The following is a 24,277-nucleotide window of genomic DNA, read 5'->3' on the forward strand; positions in this document are numbered from 1 at the left end:
AATTTTGTGCAAGCCGGAAATGAGTACAGAATCAATGAAGGGAGGCTACTTCGCAGAATGTGGTAGCTATGTGTTGATTGACCTCCCTTCATGATTTCGTTTGGACAGGAAACGCTGTGTTTACAAACAGAAACGTTTTTCCGAAGCATTCAGGATCGTTTTGTGGTAATTTAAAACAATACAATTTCATTGTGTAAGTTTTCAACACAACAGCTGGAGTACGTATATCACCCGTACTCCTTCGCTTCTATTTTCGGTTTCATTTTCTGTTCTTATCTCACTCTCAGGAATCCGAAACCGAAAATAGCACCACGTCATGAGTAGATCTTTCACAACTCGCCCGGCACTCAGTCAGAGGGGAAGAGGTAGAGGAAGAGAACCAGCAAATAATACCAACACTGAAACGACAGTCCAAGGCGAAAGACTTTCACCATCTCGAGTAGACTCAAATCGTGGTGTCGGTGCAGTTCGTGGTGGAGGTGTCCGCGGTGGCGCAGCTAGTAGAGGAACAGTCAAAAGAGGAGCAACAGTCAGTCGTGGGCGTGGAGGCCGAGGTTTGTTTCAGAAAGAGAGTGAGTGTGAGTGTGTGTGTGTGAGAGAGAGAGAGAGAGAGAGAGAGAGAGAGAGAGAGGTGGGGGTGGGGGGGGGGGGGGGTATCAGACATCCTTGATAGACATCTACACAAACATATATATATATGACAGAATCACAACCGTGAACACACACACACACACACACACACACACGTACACACAATGTGCCACATGTACACACAGCAACATGTGCACTACCTTAGGACCTCCCTAAAAAAACAATAGGTCCAAATGTCCTGGCTTTAAAAAAACAATAGGTCCAAATTACCATGCCGTAATATTATATTGATGAACTTTCAGCTGTTTGCGCTGTTTTCGGTAAGTAGGTACACCGGCTGGATCGGGTATTTCCGTAAACGCAACCTCGAGTGTCAATGACGACAAACACGGACTCGGCACCGAGTGCATTTTCACTCGTAGCGAACATGAGCATTTCGATCGGGGTTTGTTTTCCGACTTTGCAACTCCCATTCCATTCGTTGCAGACCTTGTCCGCCTTGTACGAATATGTATCGGTCAGTTGACCACCAAAACGTAAAAACTATCGGTCCATCGACCGGACAAGGCTAGGTCCAATGCGTCAAATCAGAAAGAAATGTGTCAGAGACCGAAGACCGAGGCCTGGCAACAACACTGTATATGCATTTCACAGTTGAAGAGCGCCGATCTAAGGACAAGGACAATCAAAGGCGCCATAATTATAGCACATATAAAATCAGCATGACGTTTGTGGTTTCATGCGCCTGTTTTTCTTTTTACCACTTTTTCCTTGTCAATTATGCTTGTTTTTTGTATGGCACTTGAGAAAATTGGAAATTGAAGTTGTGATTAGGCCTAAAAAAAAAATAGGTGTGGTTACGGTAACCCGACCTACCCTATTTTTAGGGGCCGACCCTATAACTTTTTATTACATTTGTCAACAAAAAAAAACAAAAAAAACAAACCAAGTGCAGAAAACGCAATGAAAGCGAAAGCGCTCGAGTCGCACAATTTCCCTGTCAAGTAGGTTTAATTTGTAGACATTAGAAAAAAAAGTTTTAAAAAAAAAGTGATTGCCTACCTTCCTACCCTATTTTTTTTTTGGCTATGTTACCTTAACCACACCTTTTTTTTTGTTTGCCTTAACATGCATAGTCTCATGGTCTCAAGTGATAGCTTTTTAGGATTGCCTGCAATGTGTTTCTTGAAGAAGAAGTGATAGTTTTTTAGGATTGCCTGCAATGTGTTTCTTGAAGAAGAAATGAATTTTGACTTGGTCACTCAACAAAATATTACTTATTTGTAAAAAAAGTGACACATTTACACCTACATGGGTTCGACAGGTGGCAAGATGGATCACACAGGTGCAAATCCAGATGACAACGAAGTTGCTGGGGACACTGCACAAGCTGGCAATTCTGTGCAAGGCAGAGCCACATAGTGAGTAAAGCTGTGATTGTGTGTGTGTCAGTTTTTTTTTTTTTTTGTGGTAGTTGTATGTCTGTTTGAGGAGAGAGTGTACAGTTTACAGCTAGTGTGTCTGTGAGTGTGTGTGTGTGTCTGGCTGGCTGGCTGGCTGTCTGTATGTATGTATGTGTGTGCAGGGACATAGGTGTATGTGCATGTGATATTTACGTGTGCATAGTTTTCTTTAATTGGAGTGGGTAATGAGCAACAGTTTTTGCCAATAGTGGACATAACTTTGATTTGCCATTTTGCAAGAAACGGTTGTTATTTTTAACTCTTTCTCTCTTTCTTTAACCGTGTTATTCTTTGATCATTTCAGTACAGGTTCTTACACTGTCATCAGCCCAGATGAAAAGAAGCGCAGACAAATACTGGAACGTGAGTTTGTCAACATTTGCATTATTCCATTAATTCTATGGTTGGTTCTAGTCTTTGTGACGGGGGGCAATAGCTTCTTGAATAAGAAGTCAGCCTCCCATGTCGAAGGTTGCACACACACACACCACGTGTGCAGTGAGCTAGTGGATAAGATGCCGGCCTCTCAAGCAGAAGGTCATGGGGGTCGAATTCCAGCCGCGCCTGGTGGGTTAAGGGTGGACATTTTTCCGATCTCCCAGGTCAACTTTTGTGCAAACCTGCTAATGCCCTATCCACCTTCCTCTGCATATGCAAGCGCAAGACCAAGTATGCTCGGAAAAGATTCTGTAATCCATGTCAGAGTTCAGTGGCTTATAGAAACACCAAAAACCATGCATCCCCCCCAAAAGATGCATGGCTGCCTAAACGGCAGGAAAACAACAGTTATGTCAAAACGTGTGTACGTGGGAGTTTTAATCCATGTATGAGCGCAGAAGAAAGAGAAGTTCTAATCTTTGTAAATACTTATATTGAGTCATTTGGTAGAGCACTGGACTTGTGATCGAAAGGTCGCAGGTTCGAATTCGGGCCGGGACGGACACGGGTCAACTTTATGTGCAGACCCAGAGACGGAAGCCATGTCCCACCCCCGTGTCATCACAATGGCACGTAAAAGACCTTGGTCATTCTGCCATAAGTGCAGGTGGCTGAATACACCTAAACACGCCCACACCTGGGTAGCGCGACTCCGTTGCTGCTAGCTTTCCACTGGGAGGAAGCGACCCGAATTTCCCAGCGATGGGACAATAAAGTAATGAGAAATGAGAAATATTACATGTAGTAGTATGCATACCCATGCATGTCTTATTGAATATTGCGTCTTGTTATTTACATGTCATTTTGTTCTGTTCCTCACTGTCAGTGTTTATATTTCAGAGGCGCAGCGTGAAACACAACAATATGAGCAGCACAGACAGAGAAACAAGCCTACCAGCTTTTCCTATGTCGGCACTGCTGGTAAGTGTCACCCATCTGCAAGTGGAGCTTTAAATTGATAATAACAATTAAGGTTGCTGGTAAAAATGTTGCGGGAAGTCATGAAAAGACAACACGCAAACCAAATGTACTATGTTAAAGCAATAGACCTTTTCGGTATCTGAGCAGCCCTCGCAAGATATCCATGAGACATGTCACATGCTCTTTGTTATGCTTTGAACGTCGCGAGAACTTTGAAACCTCGGCTTTCGCAGCTCACGCGAGAAACCTGCTTTGCTATGCTTTGAAGTTTGCGAGAGCTTGGGATACCGATAGGGTCTATTGCATTGGGACAATCAAGAAACAGAACCTACCAAAGATCTGAAATGACACAGAAGCATAGGTGCAAGCTAGAAGTGCAGGGGTGCTGAACGCCAGAATTTTTAACTCACTCATGCGTCATCTGAGATACCGAGGTAGTCAGGGATGTTGCTAGCATTTTTTTATCAAAAATAATTTTTGTTTGTTGATGCATCTGCCAAAATTTCCAAAAAAGTTTCTGCAGTTTTTTTTAAGTTCAAGGTTTGTATCTACTTTCCCCACTGTGAAGAGTTTAGCACATCTGCCGAAATGTCAGCAATTTGTTCAGCAATTCAAAGTAAGCTTCAGCGTTTTGCTGACTGCACACAGATGCCAAACGACATTCCTGGCTAGTCCATCAGGCCTAAAAAAAAAATAGGTGTGGTTACGGTAACCCGACCTACCCTATTTTTAGGGGCCGACCCTATAACTTTTTATTACATTTGTCAAAAAAACAACAACAAAAAAACGAGTGCAGAAAACGCAATGAAAGCAAAATCGCCCGAGTCGCACACTTATTTCCCTGTCAAGTAGGTTTAATTTGTACACATTAGAAAAAAAAGTTAAAAAAAAAAAAAGTGATTGCCTACCCCTTCCTACCCTATTTTTTTTGGCTATGTTACCGTAACCACACCTATTTTTTTTGGTTTTTGCCTTATATAAAGACAGAGCTCTATGAAGCTACTTTTTCCACTACAATAGTAAGTTGAAGACAGTCTGGAAGGGAAAGTATTCTGCTTCTCATCTCTCCGTTTCTTTTTGATGTTACAGTGGAACCCCCCCTTTAAAACCCCTCAATTTAAAGGTCCTTGTCTACATTTTTATACCAAAATCACCATTTGACCATTAAAATGCAGAGTCTATTATCTACAATTATCAACAATACACCCCCTTTCGATCAGGAAAGACGAAGCCAGTGTAGCTGTTTGAAAATTCATTGTAGTATTCCAGCGTAGTACTCATAGTAGGATATCCTTATTTGGAAAATGCCAAGCGCAAAACTCCTCTCAAATCCCGTGCATTTCGTGCGTTTAAAAAAAAGCGTGGACAGCGCTCCAGTGTCAAACTGTTGCTGCACTTGTTTGGGCGTGGCTATAAGCATAGTGACATGAATTTGATTGGTCAGTATTTTTAGGCAAAGCACATGTTCTCAGCAAACAGAAAACAAAATATTGGAAGCGTGAGTCACGCTACCCAAAAATAAAATCTTTTTTTACATATATTTTTTTTTCTATAACTTTTTTCCCCATGGTTCATTAAATTACATATTCCTACTCCGAATCACATGTAGCAGTTGACTCAGTCTAAAGTGCTAGGTCTGAAAAGGCTACCCGTCTAAGGGGAGCAACCCCAACTAAAAAAGTGTAAACGTAGCTATGGTAATGACGACGCACCCAGGGAGTTACCTCCCCTCCTGCGTACTACGTCACTACTGCTACTGACCACGTGACCCCTATCATTCGACACTTCAGCTTTCTAGGGAGCAGGTCGTGAATTTTTTGGCTCTAGTGGAAGTTCGCTGTTTGGTGTTTGCTTAGACACCCACCGGCACCCACACCCGTCTCTTCACCCGCTGCACTGGTAGTTGGTGAGCTCGTTCCTTTACTTGTATCGAACGTAATTTTTCAGTTGCTACTTGAAATTTTCGGCCACGTGTTGGTCACGTATTTTGTGGTAGCCATTTTGGAATTTTGTGTCTCCATTTTGTTGTCAGCATGTCTGACGGAGACAAAAAGCGCGAGCGCGGCAAGGCTGATGTGAAAGGGAAAATTAAACCCAAGTCTTCCACTTCTGTCCCTAAGCCTATTTTGGTTGTTGTTTCTGACGCGGCTAACAATGCTGTTATGACGGTCCCTATTTCTGCCCCAAATGACCAGCCGGTTGGGGGGCAGTCTAATCAACCTACGCGTACCGTTGTTTCTCGCTCGTCTTCTCTGCCGCTTGCAGATTCGACGTCGCTGGTTTCATCGTTGCTTTCTTCGCTGGTTCCCGAGCTTCGCACGTTGGTGAGAGAGGAGATGGTGCGTTCTCAGCCTTCGACTTCCGTTGTCCCGCCGATGGCTTCCTTTCCGCTTCCGGCTGTGACGCTGTCCTTGACCGAGGCGGTTGCTTCTGTGCCTTCTACCGCTGTGGTTGGCGACGCAAGTAAGTTGGGCTGGTCCGTAGGTCCTCGTGAGGCCGCTGGACGCTCCCTGCTGGGAAGCAGCCCTTTTCGGCGGGTTCACGACCCGCAAACCCCTGTTCGTTCTCACTTTGGCTTCACGGAAGACCATCGTGTCGATGAGCAATGGCGGCATTTGGTTCAGGCTTCGACGCTTCCGGCACTCGCCGGAAGTGTAGGTCCTCCGACGTACGCACCCGCTGGGGTCGTTTCCGGAGTCGACCAGCCGGTTCCGTCTGCTGCGCTTCCGGCACTCGCCGGAAGCATAGGTCCCCCGATGTACGCACCCGCTGGGGTCGTTTCCGGGGTTGACCGGACGTGGCCCTCTGGGCATTCGGCCTTCCGGCCGCCGTCCACAGTGTCTGCGCTTCCGCCTTTCGCGGTCGCGTCTGATACTTTTCCGGCTCAGACCGGATCTGCTGCTTCTTCCGCTTCCGCTTCCTCTCGGGTGGCGGTCGCGGGGGGGCATCACCAGCCCTTTGGGCAGGTGTCTCAGCCCTGGCCGGGGCAGTCAGCGCTTCCGTCTTCGGTTGTTGCTTCGACTGCGGTTCCGGTTCCGGCGGCTGTGGGCATGCCGTCCTCTTACTCTTTCCCTATTCAGGGCATGAGTTCGGATGGTATTGGAGTGGACGGGTTTCCGGTTTCCGGTTACGGTGTTCACCGCCCTTCTACCAGCAACGTGGACTTCGGTCCTTCGCCGGATGTTTCGGATATTCAGTCCGTCGCCAGCGAGGCTGCACGTGTTGGTTATCCGGAGAGACTCAAAGTGGCTCTTGAGGCCGCTGCTGAGGTCACTTCGAGATATTTCGCGGAAGGGGCTTCGGTCTCTTCGGCTGCCGCTTCGACGGCACCGTCCGCGATGGCTGATTTTCGCTCTGGGAAGGAGGATGACTCATACTTCCGGTTTTTGGAGTCTCCATCCATAGCCTTTCAGCTTTCTCAAGTTTTGGCCAAGCCATCTCCTTCCGGAAGCGGAATTCCTTCACTTCCGGTTCCGCTGCTCGTGCCTCACGGCTCAGTTCCGGAGCTGGCTCAGCAGTGGATGGCTTCGCCTTCTCAGGCTTCTGCATTCGCTCTGTCGTCTCACAGGCGGTTGGTTTTGCAGAAGTCTCCTACGAACTTGTTGGATGCTTTCGCTCTCCCGCGTTCATCTTTGACAGTTCCTCCGGAGATGCTTGCCTTGTTGGCCAAGCCTATCAAGAAGGATGACGGCGTGCTCTTTTCTGAGAACACGCTGATTGCTTCTGAAGAGGCAGGGCGTCAGCAGCTGGAGCTTGCCTCCATTGCTGAGACTCTCATTCGGGCCCTCTCTCGTGCCCTCACTGATTCGCTGAATCGGTTCTCTCTCAGCGAGGATCAGGATGCGGATGACGTCTCCACTTTGTTGGCCGCTCTTGCGAGGGTCAATGAAGAACAGATGAGACTTTCTGCTGTGCACTATGCGCACTCTGTTATGTGTCGTCGGGATCTCTTCCTGTCACACTCTCAGTTTTCGGATCAGGCGACCAAGGACACTTTGCGTGCCTCACCGGTCTTGGAGGGTTCCCTCTTTGGGCATCTCGTTTTTGATGCCCGAAGACAGGAAATTCAGGCTAACAGGGACCAGCAGTTCTCTGACTTTTCCCTGCACAGCCTTAAGCAGTCCAAGCAGTCTCAGCCTTCTCAGCCGAAGCAGGCTAAGGTTGCTGGCCCTCCCAAACCGGCAGACAAGGGTCGTGGACGTTCCTCTTCTCGGGGCTCGAGAAGACGACCGTCTTCCGGCAGGGGGAGAGGCGGCTCTGGAAGCAAGCCTCACCCCCAATGAAGTGCTCCCGATCTCCCCCCCACCCCGCCCTCCACTCTGGTGATGGCGGGGGGCCCTTCCCGGGCACTTTCCCACTGGCTCGTGTCTGTACAGAGTCAATGGATCGTGGGGGTCGTGAGGTCGGGCTTCCGTCTTCTCTGGAAAGATGGCAAGGCACCTCTGGTCAGGCGTCCGCCGGCGTTCAGGCCTCCCTCCTCGCAGGAAGCCATTTCCGTCCTTCGGTCGGAAATAGACTCCCTGGTGCAGAAGGGCGCAGTGGAGAAAGTCCTCGACCACAGTTCCCCTGGGTTTTACGGACGGCTTTTCGCCGTCCCCAAAGCCTCAGGGGCATGGCGTCCTGTCTTGGACCTGTCGTTCCTCAATACCTTTTTGAGGGAGATAAGGTTCAAGATGGAGACGCCAGCGTCGGTCAGGGACTCTCTCCGCCCGGGAGATTGGGCGACTTCCATCGACCTGACGGATGCATACTTCCATATTCTTATGCATCCAGCCGACCGGAAATGGCTTCGTTTCCGGTGGGCAAGTCAGGTTTACCAGTTTCGCGCCCTTCCTTTTGGCCTGTCTCTCGCCCCTTGGGTCTTCACCATGGTCGTGAGACAGGTCTGCGCGCTGGTGAGGTCGCGGGGTGTCCGGCTACGTGCCTACCTGGACGATTGGCTCATCCTGAGTCAGAGTCAGGCGGGGTGCGAGCAGGATACCCAATCGATTCTTCGGGAGGCCAACTTGTTTGGCTTCTCGATCAACCGATCAAAGTCGGAGCTGACACCGTGTCAGACGTTCACCTACTTGGGAATGTCTTTCGACACGGTGGCTTGGACTGTTCAGCCCTCTCAGAAGAGGGTGGACAAGCTCCAGGCGTGCATACGCTCCACTTTGCCTCTCCCGAGGGCCTCCCTGCGGACTTTGGCCTCCATCTTAGGGCAGATGGAGTCCATGGCTCTCCTGGTCCCCTTGGGGAGGGTCCACAAACGTCCCTTTCAGCTGGCGCTGAAGCCGTTCGTGGACTCTCCCACGGTGGATTGGAATGCCCTCATCCCTCTCCAGGGATGGTTCCAATCCGCTACCCTTCCGTGGCTGGACACGGAGTGGGTGTGCAGGGGCGTGCCGATAGCCCTTCCTGCCCCAGATTTGGACCTGTTCACGGACGCGTCCTTGATGGGGTGGGGGGCTCACACAGACCAGCTGACTGCGTCAGGTCTGTGGTCGGCAGATCAGAGGATGCAGCACATCAACTTGCTGGAGCTAGAAGCCGTGGCTCTAGCTCTGGACAAGTTCCGGCCCTCCCTTCAGGCCAAGCATGTTCGTCTGTTTACAGACAACACGACAGTGGCAGCTTACATCAACAAGCAGGGAGGGTCGCGGTCTCCGTCGCTTTCGGTCAGGGCCTGCGAGATCCTGATTTGGTGTTCAGAGCATCAAATCAGGCTTTCGGCCAGGTACCTGCCCGGAAGCTTGAACACTCTGGCGGACGCGCTCAGCCGCTCCGACAGAGTGCTTCAAACAGAGTGGACCATCACTCACGGAGCGCTGGATCGTCTCTGGTCTCTTGTGCAGAAACCTCAGGTGGACCTTTTTGCCACCAGGTTCTCGAAGAGACTACCAGTGTTCGTCTCACCATTCCCGGATCCCGAGGCGTGGGAGACGAACGCGATGGACATTTCCTGGTCAGGCCTGGAGGCTTACGCGTTCCCGCCATTCCAGTTGCTCACGCGAGTTCTCAGGAAAGCGGAGCAGGAGGGCCCGTCCCTCCTGCTGATCGCTCCTCTTTGGCCGTCTCAGCCGTGGTTCCCGGACCTGCTGAGACTCGCCCAGGGCCCTCCCATTCCTCTCGCTCTCACGCGAGGAGAACTGGTACAGCCTCACACCGGCAGCCTCCACGCAGAGCCTCAGATGCTGAATCTTCACGCGTGGAGGTTGTGCGGTCTTCTCTGAGGCGCAAAGGGGCATCAGATCTGACCATGGACCTGGTAGGACGCTCGCACAGAGCATCTACCTCGTCCGTTTATGAGTCACATTGGAGGGCCTGGGTTACCTGGTGTCACGAGCATCAGCTGGATGCTACGGCGCCCCGCACGATGCATGTGGCGAACCATCTTGCTTTCATGTCCTCTCAGGGAGCTTCTGCTGCCTCGTTGAAAGTAAGAAGATCGGCCATCTCGGCGACCCTACGCCAGATAGGTCGCTCTATAGATGTTAGTGGCGTGATCGCTGGAGTCATCAAGGGCGCTTCCCTTTCTGACGTCAAGTCTCGTACGCCCGTTCCTAAGTGGGATCTCTTATTGGTCATGGAGTTTCTGCGTTCAGCGGATTTTGAACCTCTCAGAGATGCCAGTTTTGCGAATCTTACACGCAAGTCCCTTTTCCTTTTGCTGCTAGCATCGGCACGAAGGGGCAGTGAGATCCACGCTCTTTCCGGTAATTCGGACGACATTTCCTTTGAATCAGATGGGTCCGTTACTTTGCGGTTTCGACCTGAGTTTCTTGCGAAAAACCAGGCTCCCGAGCGAGCTTCTCCTTTGGTTCATGTCAGGCCGTTGTCCACTATTCTGGCTCCGAATGATCCAGACTTAGTAAATTGCCCTGTTAGAGCCCTTCACATCTACCTTGCCCGTGCTCAGTCTCTTAGATCCGCAGCTCAAAAGCTTTTGTTTATTTCTCTCAATACGGAGAGACATAAGGATATTACTAAGACGACTCTGGCCCGGTGGGTGTCGGCGCTCATTAAGCATGCTTACGAGTGGAGCCGCCGCAATGAAGGGGGGACACAGCCTGTCCTTCCTCTGGAATCAGCTCGGGCTCACGAGACGCGAGCTTGGGCTTCCTCCTTGGCCGTGTTACGATCAAGAAGACTGGAGGAGGTGCTACACACCGCATACTGGCGTTCCGAGGATGTCTTCATGAATTTTTACCTGCGTGACATCTCGGCTCTTCGCCAGGATGGATCTAGAGCTTTGCCTGCCATGGTGGCAGGGGGTCAGCTCTTGACAAGGATTTGAGAGTGAGTTTGAACTTTTTCTTTCCCACCGCCTTGTTGTTTCAATCTGCTACATGTGATTCGGAGTAGGAATATGTAATTTAATCGAAAATTTTATTGTAAATTTTCATTTAATAAATATACCTACCCGAATCACATATCGTAGTCCCTCCCACCTACCCCGCTTATGATTTGGAGATTTTATTCTTCGAGTCGAATGATAGGGGTCACGTGGTCAGTAGCAGTAGTGACGTAGTACGCAGGAGGGGAGGTAACTCCCTGGGTGCGTCGTCATTACCATAGCTACGTTTACACTTTTTTAGTTGGGGTTGCTCCCCTTAGACGGGTAGCCTTTTCAGACCTAGCACTTTAGACTGAGTCAACTGCTACATGTGATTCGGGTAGGTATATTTATTAAATGAAAATTTACAATAAAATTTTCGATTCATCATCTGACATAACTTTTTAGCGAAATCTAACCATAAGATTATTGAAAAAAAGCAAAAATGTAGACAACCACCTTTAAGACTTCCTCCCTTTTAAGAACCTGTTTTCTCAGACTTTTGCAATCTTCAACGAAGGCCGGACTTCGGTATTGCATTTCAGCTTGGTGACTTGCAAATTAATTAATGACTTTGGTCATTAAAAATCTGAAAATTGTAATTAAAATTATATTTTTTATAAAACGATCCAATATTACGTTCACCTTATTTTTCATCATTTTCTGATTCCAAAAACATATAAATATGTTATATTTGGATTAAAAACAAGCACTGAAAATTAAAAATATAAAAATTATGATTAAAATTAAATTTCCGAAATCGATTTAAAAACAATTTTATCTTATTCCTTGTCAATACCTGATTCCAAAAACATATAGATATGATATGTTTTGATTAAAAACACGCTCAGAAAGTTAAAACGAAGAGAGGTACAGAAAAGCGTGCTATGCAGCACAGCGAAACCACTACCGCGCTAAACAGGCTCGTCAGTTTCACCGCGTTTTGCACGAGCGGCAGACTACGGTCATTGTGAATAAATGCAGAGACTGCGTTCAGTTTCATTCTGTGCGTTCCACAGCTTGACTAAATGTAGTAATTTCGCCTTACGCGACTTGTTTTCTTTGTGGAGGCGTAGGCAATTGTCTTTCCTCTATTTTCCATTAATAAGGTTTCAAAAAATAACTGATCTATTCTGAATTGTATTTCATTATTGGGTATTAAATGTATACCATCCATGTTATACACTGGCAGTGCGTAAAACTTCTTCACCTTGATAATTATTTTCTTTAACTCTTTAACATATTCACTATCAAACATCAGCGAGGATTTTCTTTTTGTCATCAGTTGTTTTGGGTTATCATATGCAATGCATTCAATGCAAGTGTGTTGCAATGTCAACACTATATTTTGTATTATTAAACTGTTTTCCACTTTTGTAGTGTGAATACGAAAATATGATTTTTGGCTCACGAAGTGTAGCCTATGCGATGCTAACTTTTGTCTGTCTGTGCGTGCGTGCGTGCGTGTGTGCGTATGTATGTATGTATGTATGTATGTATGTATGTCTGTGGTAGAAACTTTAACATTTGAAGACATCATATTACATTGACGTCACATTATGACGTACGAGGGTTAGACGTCACGCGATGGAATTACTGAAAGTCTCGGTGATTGTTATTTTGAGCGGGCCGAGACTATTTGGCAGTCGTGTCCATGTAAGTAGGCTACATGCAGACAGACAGATCTAGATCCAGTGTCTCGCTTTCTTGCACAGTTTCACCTATGCTCTTTCTATGTGTGTGTGTGTGTGTGTGTGTGTGTGTGTGTGTGTGTGTGTGTGTGTGTGTGTGTGTGTGTGTGTGTGTGTGTGTGTACTGTGTGTGTGTGTGACGGAGTGATTGAGTTTGTGTTACTGTTTGTCTATTTCTTACGTGAGCCTTGAAGGCTTCGCCTCTTGTTTTTCTTTTCTTTTCTTTATATTAATGTTTATGCGTCTATATTACGTTTCTGTATAAAGGACAGGTTGTAAGATTAGGTTCTGCCTGAAACCTCTATTAATTTGTAATAAAGTCAAGTTTCAGTTTCTCTCTCTCCGTCCGTCCCCCCCCCCCTCTCTCTCTCCCTCTCTCTCTCCCTCTTTCTATCTCTTTCTCTCTATCCCTCTCTCTCTCCCCCTCTCTCTCTCCCTCTCTATCTCTCTCTTTCCCTCTCTCTCTCTCTCTCTCCCTCTCCCCCTCTTTCTTTCTCTTTCTCTCCCCCTCTTTCTTTCTCTTTCTCTCTCTCCCTCTCTCACTCCCTCCCCCCTCTCTCTCTCTCCCTCTCTCTCTCCCTCTTTCTCTCTTGCTAGTACCTCTTTCTCTCTGTCCCTCTCTCTCTCCCCTCTCCCTCCATGTGGGTGTGTGTGTGTGTGTGTGGTCAAATCACACGTATTTGAATGTAAGGAACAAAATGTGTGCCACAGACTGTTCATATTTATTTTTGCCACAAATGTCAGCCATTCCTGTTACCAAGATGTCATTCCTGTTGCTTCTCTGATGGTACCGTACTTTCCGGGTTACAAGGCGCTACAGCGCATAAGGCGCACCCCCTTCTTTTTAAACAAAATTGTAATCCAGTCACCCATTGGGCGCAGGGGGCCGATAGGGCGCACCAAAATTAAAAAAGTATACCGGTAACAAACGGTCGAAGAATGAAAATAAGCCGCACATCAAAGGAAGAATACAGAGTGGAAATATGTGTGCTCTGTGTGTGCCGCGAGATCAAAGCCAGGTCCATTGTGATAGCTGGGTTGCCTTGTTTAGACACTGACCTTCTTCCCAGGGGTCAATGACCCAGTTTTTGCTATGAGAGGTGGTTCCCCTGTCATAGATTTGAGAGAGGAAACACTTCCTGCACCGGGGTCAGTGACCGAGTTTAACCTATGGGGCGGTCTCTTTGATGTCTTGAGAGGAAACTTGGCCAGGGTAGTACCTAGTAGCTGAAACATGCATTATCACAAGTTGTTTGACTGGTACTCAGGCGGTCTCTTTGATTTTTTTCGTATTTCATACACGGATTAGGCGCTTCGTTATACAAGACGCAGAGGTCAAACTCGAGGAAAAAAGTCGCGCCTTATGACCCGGAAAGTACGGTAATAGGAATGACGGTAACAGGAATGACGGACCATCCGTAATAAAATTAATAATTACTCCCTTTCAATGGCATAACTGTGCTTTTTGGTACTAAACACTTTGTTCCACTTATAACTTTCTATTCAATCATTTAAATATTTTACACATGCAATTTTAGTTGGTTTATGACCGGTAACGGGAATGACTGTGAACACTGACACTGCTTACTTCACAGAACTGCCCAAGACTTAAGTACCGGAGGAATGAATAGTGAGCAGTGCTCGCCTTCTGTGAAGGTTACACAGGAAATGACATACTTCCAACAGCAGCTTCGAAGTGATACTAGGGAGTGTTCATTTTTTATAGCTGGTTTTCTTCTTGGTAACAGGAATGACATGAAAACCAGGGACATGCTAATTTCGGATTTCAAAAAAAAAAAAAATAGTAAAAAAATTTTTTTAATCAATAGTTTAATTGCTACACATGTGATCTTTGTGACTGAAACATTTCTTTTCTACCATTTAAGTTTCCAGAGTCTGTCTTTTTAACACATTATTGTGGTCAGTAAAAATGAGGTGTCTGCCCAGGGACAGCCATTTTTTACCCCCCCTACCCCAAAGAAGAAAAGATTTCTCCAACAAAATAATAAAGTATGGGCTTAAAAGTGTTATAAAACAGTTACTGGATTGTATCAAAGCACATCATTAAATGGACAGTGAATAGAGATTTGCAGCAGATTTTCTACATTTTTACAAATCTCTGGGACAGAAATTACAACATTTTTTGAAAAAGGCCCAACTGTGTGTTTTTTAGGTGGGGGTGAGGTGTCGTCAGTGGATGAAGCCACAGCCAGGCAGCAGCAGATTCAGTCCCACAACCTACACAGCAAAACAAACAGGCTGGTTAGTTTTTTTTTATCCGTCTTCAAGCAACTTCCTTCTCCTGTATTGCAAGCTCATATGTTTACAACAACAGATTTGTTCAGACTTTTACATGCGATAATTGCAGTTTGCAAAGTACTTGAACACATGCCAAAATTAGAGCAGTAGATTTCGTTGTTGTTGATTTAATGCCTTGAAAAGCAAAGTGCCAATCTGCAAACTTAAGTCTACCCACCTTCCCCTGCATCTCCCATCTCCCACCCCACCTGATCCCCACCCCATCCCCAGCAACCTTTAATTGTCATCTTGTTTTCTTGACTTGATTAAGTATACAAGTCGCGCAAAGCAAAATTAATACATTCAGTCAATCTGTTGAACTCACAGAAAGAACCTGAACACACGTTTTTTCACCAAGACAATAGCTTTGCCGATCCTGCTGATCGCTTGAAGTGCTAGTGACAAGCCAGTATAGCGCAGTAGTGCTACCGCTTAACAGGAAAGTGCGCTTTTCTTTTTAACTTTCTGAGCTTGTTTTTAATTCTAACATAACATATCTATGTATCTTTGGATTCAGGAAATGATAAAGAATACAATAAAATCATTTTTGGATCAATTACTACAATTTTAATTGTTCCAAGCTGATATGCAATCCCATAGTCCGGGCTTTGTCGAAGATTTCTTGACCAAAATTTCAATAAATTTGAGTACAAAATGATGTCACCACAGTGCGGCCTCAACTTTTGCAAAAAGCGGGATATGACGTGATCAAACGCATTTATGGAACAATTTTGTTTAAATGCGCGGGGATATCATGTGGGAGCTAGCGCAGAACTTTGTAAAGTTTCATAAATATCGGTCCGGTAGTTTTTTCTGGAATATATAGCTGTCCACACACCACTAACCTTGTCTCGATTCACGGTCTATGTTAAAACATTTAGTCAGAATTGTCTAAATGTAATAAGGCAAACAGGCATTGAAAAATACCTTGGTATTCTTGCTGTTTACCCACAGTTGAGGGACCAGGAAAGAAGGAGCCAACAGAGACAGGAGGAAGAGAGAGAGCTTGCACAGAAGAAAGAGGCTGCCAGAAAAAAGGTACTTTTTGTAGTTGCCCTGGAATTTTACCGTAACTTGATTCTTGGCGATTTTGATGTTTTTGTGCTTTAGACTAAGTAAATCATTCTCCTGGAGAAATATTCTCTAAAGTACTATGGACAAAGCATGATTTAACATTCTTTTATCTTTGTATCCATAACTGTCAGTACAAATATAAGCACTATTTCATAATAAAAATAATCAGTTTGGGCCTTACCCCCCGCGGGTTAGGGGGAAGAATTTACCCGATGCTCCCCAGCATGTCGTAATTAAAAGAGGCGACTAACGGATTCTGTTTCTCCTTTTACCCTTGTTAAGTGTTGTATAGAATTAATAGTCAATTTTTGTAAAGATTTTAGTCAAGCAGTATGTAAGAAATGTTAAGTCCTTTGTACTGGAAACTTGCATTCTCCCAGTATATTGTTCTACGTTGCAAGCCTCTGGAGCAAATTTTTGATTAGTGCTTTTGTGAACAAGAAACAATTGACAAGTGGCTCTATCCCATCTCCCCCCTGTCCCCGTCGCGATATAACCTTCGTGGTTGAAAACGGCGTTAAACACCAAATAAAGAAAGAAAGAAAGTTTGGGCCTTCTGTTGAAAAGCTGTCTATAATTGAGTTACACCACGATGTCGTTTTATTAATGGACGTCAAACTTTACTAATAGTAATAATAATGATAATTATAAGAAGAGATTGTTCTTTTATAGAGCTTTTCCACACCAAACTCTCATGGGGCTTTACATATACTGTATAGTGCATTGGATGTTAAAATTCAACAGTGATCACACACACAGAAATATCCGGCAATATTACACAGCACTGATCATTAAGTCTAAAAGGCAGACATACATACACGCATTCAAGAAGAAGAACAAGAAGTTAATTCGCCATACCGCGTAAAAACCATTGGCAATTTTTCTGGTGTGGGTAAGCAATCAGCCTTCACAAGCACGCAAGACATCTATGTACATAATTATACATGGATGCATCTTTACACAGACCTGCTGAAGTACCCTTTGCAGAGTCCTTTTGTAATGTATGCGCTTGTTGTGATTGTCCAACTTTTTCTGTTTTAATGTTAATCTCAATGCTTATGATTTCAGGCTGAAATGAATGCTCAGCAGCAAAGAAGCAGACAACAGCACGTGAGATCTGACATGCATCGGTGAGTTTTTTAATTTTTTTTATTGACGAAATTGCTGAATTAATTTTGTAAATGACACCTATGTGAAATTAATTCAACAAAGTATTCCCACTCTACACAGGAACGAGGCAGGATGTAGATTTTGATGATATGGCAAAATGGAAGGATTCTTTTATTTCATGTTTGTTTGTTTGTTTGTTTGCTTTACAACGCCCAGCCGACCACGAAGGGCCATAAATTATCAGGGCGGTGCTGCTTTGACATATAACGTGCGCCACACACAAGACAGAAGTCGCAGCACAGGCTTCATGTCTCACCCAGTCACATTATTCTGACACCGGACCAACCAGTCCTAGCACTAACCCCATAATGCCAGACGCCAGGCGGAGCAGCCACTAGATTGCCAATTTTAAAGTCTTAGGTATGACCCGGCCGGGGTTCGAACCCACGACCTCCCGATCACGGGGCGGACGCCTTACCACTAGGCCAACCGTGCCGGTTTTATTTCATGTAAAATGCAATTGATTGTTAAGTGTGCAGTTGGTTAAAACAATTTTATTCAGCACAATGACATACAACAAAGCCGCATACAATCAACTAGTAAATGGAGCACAACAAGCAAAGCTTATAAACGTGCTCTTAAAAGCAAAAGCAAGTGTGTAGTTAAATTGTAGGTGCTAAAATCAAGTCTGGGTTTAATGTGAAAGAGGATCTCTGATTGATTAACTGTATCTTCTGTGGATTTCAATGTAAGTCTTGTGTTAATTATCACTATCGTTACAAAAATACCTGTCTGGATGAATGTAGGCCTTCAAGTTACCTCAAATTTAAAGTGTGAGTACAGTGGAACCCCCCTTTTAAGACCTCCAAAAATCTGAGAAAATCAGGTCTTGATTCGTTGATGACACAACCATTTGTCGAGGGTAGCGTAGGCACCCGGTCTGCTCCCCGCCTAAAAAAGGCCAGTGCCGTTCCGTCTTCGAGGGACTGCGTGGGTTTCATTTCAGAGTTTTCCTTCTCCTAGACGAGTTTCCTTCCATGGATGATGAGCCTCCTCTACCCTCGTTTTGAATTCAGAGTGGTCTTCTCTTAGGATAGCTGCCTGCCGGGGTTGACGAGCCTATCCTGCCCGGCTATTTGACCCATAGCTGGAGGTTGGTTCGTGGGCACCTGGGCGTTTCCACACACCGGTGGGCCCGCATGCCGCACGTCTAGGGGCCAACCTCCTCCGAGTCCTTGTAGTCTACCCTGGGGCCTTGCGGTACCCAGTTTACGCCTGTCGCCGCGATGGAGGCACTACATAGGGCTTGTTGTGGAGAGGTTATTGTACTGGCAGGAGAGACTGACGCATTCTGCTCTCTTTTCGCATTGTACTAAAAGGACAGACGGTGCTAGCCAGCGGTGAGGGCTGAAAGCGAGAAGTGACAAGCACAAGACACTTCGCCAACACACTAGACACGTCACACAACCGTTTGGCAGGCAATCAGGTCTTAAAAAGGGGGAGTCTTAAATTGGGCGGGTCTTAAAAGGGGGGTTCCACTGTACTTGCATTAGATAACTGACCTATCAATGTGTGGTTCCAGGGTGAATCAAGCCTTCCTAGACAGATTGGAGGCTCAGGGAAAGGCAGCTGCACAATCACAAGAACAGGCGTCATCACAACAACAACTGCCTTCAAACCCTCGATCTTCTTCACCTCGATCGTCAAGATATGCAGGACAACAGAAAACTTCAACCTCTGCAGGACGGCACGTGAGCACAGGAGTAAGAACGTCTTCATCACAACAACAACCTCCTTCAAACCGTCAGTCTTCTTCTCCTCCGTCAAGGCGTGCAGGACAACTGACAACTTCAACCTCTGCAGGACAGCGCATGAGCACAGGAACGCCTTTAGCACAATCGAAAGAACAGGCGTCACCACCACAACAACCTCCTTTAAACCGTCAATCTACTTCTCCTCCGTCAAGGCGTGCAGGACAACAGACAACTTCAACCTCTGCAGGACAGCGCATGAGCACAGGAACAAGAACGCCTTTAGCACAATCGCAAGAACAGGCGTCACCACCACAACCTCCTTCTAACCGTCAATCTTTTTCTCCTCCGTCAAGGCGTGCAGGACAACAGACAACTTCAACCTCAGCAGGACAGCACGAGAGCACAAGAGCAAGTACACCTTCATCACAATCGCAGTCCAGGGCAGGAAAGCAACAAAAACTTTCACAATCCAAAGTCGCGGCATATTCCACTCCTTCAACCCACGCTGAAAAACAGAGATCGGGGACGGGGAATTTTTCTGCCACGCAGAGTCGTAAGCCCAGCGCTTCTACACAAGCGGTGAGCCGTCAGCCTGCTCACTCCTCACCACCACCAACACTACCACCACCATCACAACCCTGCGAGTTCCACACTCAGGAGGCGAGCAGCCATGGCGAGCAGGATGCGAGTTATGGCGAGCAGGATGGCAGTGGCGAGATGTTCGACAGCCTTGAGATGTTGCAGAATATGTTTCCTTACTATGATCCGTCCATATTGCTGAACATTCTGGAACAGTGTAACGGATCTGTTGAGCAGGCTGTGCAGCTACTAGAGCTGTGAGAAAAGTAAACCGTACCCGTAATTATACAGTATTTGAAAGTGTTTCCACAACCCTTTGACTTCCACTTATAAGGTATATTTTTTGCAGTGATGAAAAAAACACCCCAAATACGGGCAGCTAGGGGAATCAACCGCTGTCTATTGCCGTATTGGACAGCAGCAAGATGATTTCCTTCCCCTGGATACCATTTTCCCAGATTTGGCCTAATTGTTATACGTTGCATGTTATGATATTTTATTGATTTTTTAACTAAATTCTTCCAGCTGTCAAGGGGTCCAGTTCAAGTGGACTAAAATATTGAATACCATCGAACCTGTCTATGATGACCAACCATGTGACCAACCTAAAGTTGCTGTTATAGACTAGGTGGTTGCTATGGAACGGTGAATAAATACAGAAGAAAACCTTGTCGGAGATCCTTCAGGGTGGTTTCAATGGGCAGATGCCAGATCCCATGGTCCTCATAGCAGGGAGGTCGTTAGGACAGGTTTGCCAGTAGTTTTTAGACATATGATTGACCCAAATCGATTAAAACTTGTCATTGAAACAGTGAGGCATGCGGATACCAGACCTGGGAACCCATACGATTTCGCCGTATTTTGTACGCATGATTGTCGAGAATACGATCAGTACGGTCAGTGGACAAAAAATACGACGAGAAAAATTCCTAGACAACTTTTCTTCACACGCCCATCCCGAAGCCGATCCAGTATTTTGTCACATGATAACAGTTTTTGTCAATAAACATTGAAAAAAACATTTGTTTTAAATGTATAGGTAAACTTAATCAACGGTGTGACGGACGCGCGTGAGGCATGTTTTAATCATGGATGTTCAAACGCTGTGTGGAGTACGCTAATTTTTCTGAAAATACAGTGGAACCCCCCTTTTAAGACCTCCAAAAATCTGAGAAAATCGGGTCTTAAAAAGGAGGGAGTCTTAAAATAGGGGTAATTTTACAGAGGTTATGAACAGAAAGTCTGAGAAAACAAGGTCTTAAAAAGGAGGGAGTCTTAAATTGGGGGGTCTTAAAAGGGGGGTTCCACTGTACACCAAGTTTGTTTGAGAATACTCGAAGTGCAAAACAGGGGTTCCCAGGTCTGGGATACTGATGGATAACTTTTTCTTTTTTTTTAATCAACCAATTTTGTTGGAAACCATGTTTCACTGTTGTTGAATGTTCTGCAACCATGGTGCTGGTCCAAATAGCAATTAAATCTTGATTTCTTGTGCTGTAAAATGTCAATCATTTTAACAACCACATGTTATTCACATGGGTCCTTTAGCTCATCAGCCAGTAACGTGCTTCACGATCAGTCCTTGTGTATTGCATTGAAATGTGTATACGATTATATAATTGTCTACATCTTGCTCTTTGTTGTAGATAAAATACATACCTTCCTAAATCTTAATTAAGAAGAGATCTGCGTTTTTTGGGCAAGACATATTATTAATGAACACTGAATGGCAGTAACTATTTTAAAACAATTACATGTACATATAAAAAAAAAATTGAGCACAATCCTATCTGGTTACAAGTGCTTTATTATAAATGAGAAATCTGTGCATGAATTTTATCACCAAACTTATCTGCTGTAGTTATAGTGTAAATGACTTGCTGCAGTTTTCATTTAAGCTGCCATTTGAGGGACCAGTCATGCAAGCAGTGGACACTTAACAAAAATGGCCCTGAAAGCTGAATTTAAAATGATTTTGTTGTTTGTGAATTATATTTTGGTTTCTACAGCCATGTCATGTTTTGATTAAAATATAAGATCTTTCTGTGGTATTTTCAGAAACTTTTCAGGAGTGTTAGCATATATAAGGCCACACGCACAAAATGAAAGAAAGGGTTACAGTTAAGATAGCCTGTCAAAAAAAAGAAAAGAGGAATATTCAGGTGAGGTACTTTTTTTTTTTAAGTGCTCAAATTTAGAAAGTCGATCTGCTGCTGTTTTTTTTTTTTTGCAATAGTGGATGTGTGTGTGTGTCAGTGTGTGTGTGTTTTTGGAAAAGCCCACCAACGAAAGTTAGGGTTGGCAGGACAAACATGCATGCAGGGTATGTCAGGTTACCATAACCACCCCTGTTTTTAAGGCTTAACACTTTCTACCCCAACTATGTTGACCAAGCTTTTTTTAGCCGAGACCAGCTGTGCTGCAGCAGGTCACTCAGAATTGTAGTAACTGTGTATCAACACACTGGAATGCTGACGTTAGATCGACTGAAGCTAACAGCCTGAGCGGATATATCCATTCCTGGTTAGATAGAGCCATATGAGTGGGTACCTAGGAGCCTGAGTGTCAAATAGAAAAGAAAAGAAGAATATTAATTCAGGTATGGTAGCTTTTTTTTTAAGTGCTCAATTTTGGAAAGTCGATCTGCTGCTGTTTTTTTCTTTTTCAATAGTGGATGTGTGTGTGTGTGTGTGTGTGTGTGTGTGTGTGTGTGTGTGTGTTGTATTTGGAGGAACAGCCCACCAACAAAAGTTAGGGTTGGCAGGAAATAAATAGGGTAAGTCAGGTTACCATAACCACCCCCATTTTTGACTCACATGCGAAGCAAAAGTGAGTCTATGTACTCACCCGAGTCGTCCGTCCGTCCGTCCGTCCGGCCGGCCGGCCGGCCGTCCGGAAAACTTTAACGTTGGATATTTCTTGGACACTATTCAGTCTATCAGTACCAAATTTGGCAAGATGGTGTATGATGACAAGGCCCCAAAAAACATACATAGCATCTTGACCTTGCTTCAAGGTCAAGGTCGCAGGGGCCATAAATGTTGCCTAAAAAACAGCTATTTTTTACATTTTTCCCATTTTCTCTGAAGTTTTTGAGATTCAATACCTCACCTATATATGATATATAGGGCAAAGTAAGCCCCATCTTTTGATACCAGTTTGGTTTACCTTGCTTCAAGGTCAAGGTCACAGGAGCTCTTCAAAGTTGGATTGTATACATATTTTGAAGTGACCTTGACCCTGAACTATGGAAGATAACTGTTTCAAACTTAAAAATTATGTGGGGCACATGTTATGCTTTCATCATGAGACACATTTGGTCACATATGATCAAGGTCAAGGTCACTTTGACCCTTATGAAATGTGACCAAAATAAGGTAGTGAACCACTAAAAGTGACCATATCTCATGGTAGAAAGAGCCAATAAGCACCATTGTACTTCCTATGTCTTGAATTAACAGCTTTGTGTTGCATGACCTTGGATGACCTTGACCTTGGGTCAAGGTCACATGTATTTTGGTAGGAAAAATGTGGAAAGCAGTTCTTAGTGTATGATGTCATTGCTAGGTTTAGTTATTTGACCTTGACCCTGAAGGTCAAGGTCATGTAAAGGTCAAGGTCAAGCATGTGAGTCGTATGGGCTTTGCCCTTCTTGTTGAAGTCTTAAGAGAATATTGGTTACCAAGCGGTCTTGCATTTTGCCATGGCGCCCATTTTGTTTAGGTTCACTCACAATTATGCAGCAAAACACTGATTCTTCAGCACTCGCTGAGTCATGTAGACTTTGTGTGCGGTTTGCATTGTTTATGCTACACTGCAAGTTAAACATAGTTTTACAAAAACTAAAGTACTGTATGTGCCATATTTCACTAAATTTTTATGATGAGGCAACTTTTGTGTTGTATTCCGGTACATATTTTTAACACTCGTTCCCAAGATGGCTCCTAATTATTTGAAGGGCTGTGTCTTTTATTGTCTAAAAAATATGATGCATTTGTCAATATTCAGCATTCCACCCAGAGGATAGAAGTATTCTAATTACATGATTTTTGATGTTGTTATAAAGCACCTTGATAGTGGACTTTTTGAGTGTTGGAAAATACTTCATATGAATATACAATCCCCCCCGCGGGTTAGGGGGAAGAATTTACCCGATGCTCCCCAGCATGTTGTAAGAGGCGACTAACGTACGGATTCTGTTTCTCCTTTTACCCTTGTTAATTAAGTGTTTCTTGTATAGAATATAGTCAATTTTTGTAAAGATTTTAGTCAAGCAGTATGTAAGAAATGTTAAGTCCTTTGTACTGGAAACTTGCATTCTCCCAGTAAGGTAATATATTGTACTACGTTGCAAGCCCCTGGAGCACATTTTTTATTTTGTGAACAAGAAACAATTGACAAGTGGCTCTATCCCATCTCCCCCCTTTCCCCGTCGCGATATAACCTTCGTGGTTGAAAACGATGTTAAACACCAAATAAAGTTGTCTGTGATTCACTTCTAAAAATACAGTAAATTAAAGTTGATTTCTCGTGAAAACAGCTGACCTCACTGTGTGTGTGTGTGTGTGTGTGTGTGTGCAGTGTGTGAGTGTGTGTGTGTGTGTGTTTGTGCATGTATGTCTGTGCGTGTGTGGGTGTGTGTGTGTGTGTGTGTGAATCATTTTATTGACAATAATTTTATTTCTGTCACTCTCTGTGTGCGTGTCTCTCTCTCTCTCTCTCTCTCTCTCTCTCTCTCTCTCTCTCTCTCTCTCTCTCTCTCTCTCTCTCTCTCTCTCTCTTTTTCTCTCTGTGCGTGTCTGTCTGTCTCTCCCTCTCTCTCTCCCTCTCTTTCTCTCTCTCTCTCTCTCTCTCTCTCTCTCTCTCTCTCTCTCTCTCTCTCTCTCTCTCTCTCTCTCTCTCTCTCGGGGGGGTGCGTGATACACGTTCCCGTGTACTGCAGCGGTGTGCAGTAGCTCTGACAAATTAGTCAAATTGGTGAAGTACCACGTCATTTCATGAGTCAAATTTTGGTGACGAACTGTGTGAGTGACCATGCCA

At 45.1% G+C, this 24,277-nt stretch overlaps 1 protein-coding gene across 4 annotated transcripts; it reads left to right on the forward strand.

The window, feature by feature from the left end:
• Positions 1–95: 95 nt before the first annotated feature.
• On the forward strand, positions 96–23,791 carry LOC138946332 (ras-interacting protein RIP3-like). 4 transcript variants are annotated; one of them, XM_070317882.1, is made up of 8 exons: positions 96–554; positions 1,916–2,012; positions 2,364–2,417; positions 3,333–3,413; positions 14,596–14,684; positions 15,675–15,758; positions 16,863–16,924; positions 18,487–23,791. In XM_070317882.1, exons 2-8 carry the CDS (start codon positions 1,949–1,951, stop codon positions 19,496–19,498), a joined length of 1,446 nt encoding a protein of 481 aa, XP_070173983.1. In that variant the 5' UTR covers positions 96–554; positions 1,916–1,948; the 3' UTR covers positions 19,499–23,791. The 4 variants fall into 4 exon arrangements, with proteins under 4 accessions (XP_070173983.1, XP_070173984.1, XP_070173986.1 ...); XM_070317883.1 differs by lacking the exon at positions 14,596–14,684 and having other exon boundaries at positions 2,359–2,417; XM_070317885.1 differs by lacking the exon at positions 96–554 and having other exon boundaries at positions 1,922–2,012; positions 2,359–2,417.
• Positions 23,792–24,277: the final 486 nt, after the last annotated feature.

The sequence above is a fragment of the Littorina saxatilis genome, linkage group LG13, assembly GCF_037325665.1.
Source record: "Littorina saxatilis isolate snail1 linkage group LG13, US_GU_Lsax_2.0, whole genome shotgun sequence".
Classification (NCBI taxonomy): Eukaryota; Metazoa; Mollusca; class Gastropoda; order Littorinimorpha; family Littorinidae; genus Littorina; species Littorina saxatilis.

Coding starts and splice junctions, on each gene's coding strand:
- LOC138946332 (XM_070317885.1), top strand. CDS start 1,924: ATGGATCACACAGGTGCAAATCCAGATGACAACGAAGTTGCTGGGGAC. Junction 3,414..14,595: donor TTCCTATGTCGGCACTGCTG/GTAAGTGTCACC, acceptor TGTGTTTTTTAG/GTGGGGGTGAGGTGTCGTCA. Junction 16,925..18,486: donor GTGAGATCTGACATGCATCG/GTGAGTTTTTTA, acceptor GTGTGGTTCCAG/GGTGAATCAAGCCTTCCTAG.